Source organism: Pinus tabuliformis, chromosome 5_2 (assembly GCF_031772625.1).
Source record: "Pinus tabuliformis cultivar Carrire ecotype Pingquan chromosome 5_2, CPIR1, whole genome shotgun sequence".
NCBI lineage: Eukaryota > Viridiplantae > Streptophyta > Pinopsida > Pinales > Pinaceae > Pinus > Pinus tabuliformis.
The window spans coordinates 721915416-721918344 of NC_142306.1; the positions used below are offsets into that span (position 1 = coordinate 721915416).

Sequence of the window (2929 nt, forward strand, 5' to 3'; positions counted from 1 at the left end):
TTATACTTACTGCTCCTCTGTTCTAAAGAGATGATCAACTATTTGGTGAGTGATACTTCGGGCATCTGTAACTTTGTAATGTCTATCAAACTGCTTGAGGCGAACCTGGGACCTCTCTATGGCAGATCTCTGCACTATTGATGTGGACTAAGAGGAGAATATATGCAGGAAAACCCATCGTTTGCTTGACTGGCTGTAACTGTCAAAATGTGATATGATGGGTATCTACAATTTGTACAGTAAATAATGTTCTCAACGTGCATGCATGCAGGCCTAATCTGGAAAATGTCAGAGATCTATTACGTTCCAGCCATGTAAATAAATAGAAAGGACCTTTTATAGATTGAAGGATCAGTTCTCTGGTTTGAGTTTGACATGTTTTGGCCTTTGTGTCTGTGAAATGCATCTGGTGCTTTTACGTTCAGTGGGGGATGAAAGGATATGTGTAGCATTGTAAATAGGTAGATCATATAGCAAATTATGTACAGAATGATCAGTTTTCTTGCTGAATTTAATACCAGACAAGCTTTCAGTCTGCAGAACATTTTCCTCAACTTCTAACACGGCGTTAAATGCTCACATGGACCACTGTCTTGCTGTCGAACCAAATAAGGAGAAAACTGTAAGTTCCAAGTTTACAAAACATAAAATGAAGGCAAGGAAGAAGCGTTCAATGGCAGATATATGTGCTGTCGCTCCTACTCGCACACTGGAGGATTTGGAACACAGTACTGCAGAACAGTTGGCCTTGGATGATGCTAATCCCTTAGAGTTGGATAGTTTTAAATGGAATGACAGTGATATAAGGAGGCAACCTCGGACATCTCTTTACCGAGCGGCCAAAAAATATATTAGCTATATAGATCCGAAGGAAAGTAACCGTGAGAATTCCCAGAACATGAAAATGGAATGCCAGCCTCTTTTGCAGAAGGAAAAGCAAAATGAATGCCCACCATTATTACAGAAGGAAAAGCAGAAGGAATGCCCACCTTTTGAGGTCAAGCTTGACCAACCACACGGCATGAGGAAAAACAAACGGTCCAGTTTGGGTGATTTCACAGGAGCAAGCCAAAGTTCGCATTCTCATACTCTCATAAAGGTTAAGGTATGCTATTTGATTTCCAGCCTTTATAATTTTATGTCGACAAATTGTAGAATTGAAATAAGGCTGTTCGCTAGCATGTATCATCATTGCTGGTTTTACATTCCCTTTAATCCCAATCTCAGTGTCTTAGTTACAATCATGCAAATGTTTTAAGGAGCCTATCCCTTTTGAAAGGTCACTGTTTCATTTATTTCTGCAAATTGTGGGCACCAAAACATTTGTTCTGTAAATGTATATGATATGATAGTTAATTTTATTTAAAACGATGTTAGTTTTTGTCTTTTCAGGTTCCAAAAGCTTCACCAGCTAATCGCCTAAATGAATGCATACCCCAGCACAAGTCTCGAATTCAAACACATGAAACTGCAATGGAGGAGAAACTCCCAAGTTCTGTGAATGCATCTGCATGGACTTGCTTAAACAAACAGGGAAGTTTGAGAACAAAGAAATTCAAGCAGAAGCTGGTCAGATTGAGTTTAACAGGATTTGGAAAACGGCATTGCAATGAGCAACATGGTGTGCCAATGGATATGTTGGGACTCAAGGATAAAAGTCATTTAGAGGGGTTAACACTTTCTCAAGGACCTGTTGTTGAATCGAAGGAGTCACCTCGAAGATCTATATCTCATTTATCTGATAAGGAACATGATTCGCCTTTTATTATTCCATCAAAAAGAAATAGAGCAAAACAGACAACAAAAGTTCAGGGAATTAATTGTACTCCATCTGTGGAAGTTGAGGAGTTTTATACTTCCAAAAGGATGAAGAACTTGTCAAGCTTGAATTTCTAAAAGATGTCAGCATGCACAGATACAAGAGGCCAATCATCAGTCAGCCTGAGAAAGTCACCTACCTCAGAAAAGGGCCAAGGTGAACAAGAGGTAAGTTTTTTGTATCAGAGTTCAATTGAGAAAGTACGACAGGATCCATCTGACTCAGATCAGCTGTCTGTCGATAAAACATTAATTTCTCAAAAATCTGGGAGTGTTGCAGCGTCAAAGCTTTTGGAGAATAAGGCAGGTTCATCTGTACATGTAACACAATCATCAGTGCACAGTCATGGTAGAAGGATAAAATCAAGAGCACTTTTCACAAGAAAGACGTTTCTCAAATCTGAAGACCTTAAAACTATCAAAATCAACACAATCAGCTGCAGGATTATCTTTGAAAAGGTCTGGCTTGGGGTTTTCCAATATGGAACTGAAACGACTGAGACATTTTAAAGGTAGCCTTAGTTCACAGAAAATGAAAAAAGTTGCATATATAATGCATGACTCAATGAACGTTGAAGATGATACTAAGGATGATGTTTGGAAGACAGCTCATAATCCCGATTCTAGCAGGGAATCTCACGAGTTTATTTATGATGCTGGATCCACCAGCAATCGAGCTTATAGCATAAAGCTTGGGGATTGCGTGAGCTTTAAAGCTCAACAGTTTTGTGCAACAGAAATCTCTTCTCTGGATGGGGAACCAAGGGCAAGCCCTGATTTACAGTCAGTAGCAATGTCAGCCAGTGAATATGTGCCAAACCGTTTAGGAACCTCTTCAAAGATTGACGGAGCTGAACTGCCAAATGAAATTCAAGCTCAGCTTGATTCCACAGTTTCCACTATTTGTGAAGCTTCACAGATGTCCTGTGCAGGTGGAGCAGTTGCCATTGATGAAAATATGCAGCATTGCATGCTTAAACATACAACTGTTGATTTAATAGGTGTTGCCTCACGTTCATTAGAATCTATGAGTAACCAACCATTAGATCAACAAGATGCTGTAATTGAAGGTATAGGCAACGAAGTTATTGTCAATCAATCACTTGGCCAA

At 39.4% G+C, this 2929-nt stretch overlaps 1 protein-coding gene across 1 annotated transcript; it reads left to right on the forward strand.

Moving 5' to 3' along the window:
• On the forward strand, window positions 1-2653 carry LOC149161223 (uncharacterized). Its single transcript, XM_089436918.1, has 2 exons — window positions 1-1105; window positions 1393-2653. The coding sequence occupies exons 1-2, from the start codon at window positions 581-583 to the stop codon at window positions 1894-1896; spliced, it is 1029 nt and encodes a 342-aa protein (XP_089293044.1). The 5' UTR covers window positions 1-580; the 3' UTR covers window positions 1897-2653.
• Window positions 2654-2929: the final 276 nt, after the last annotated feature.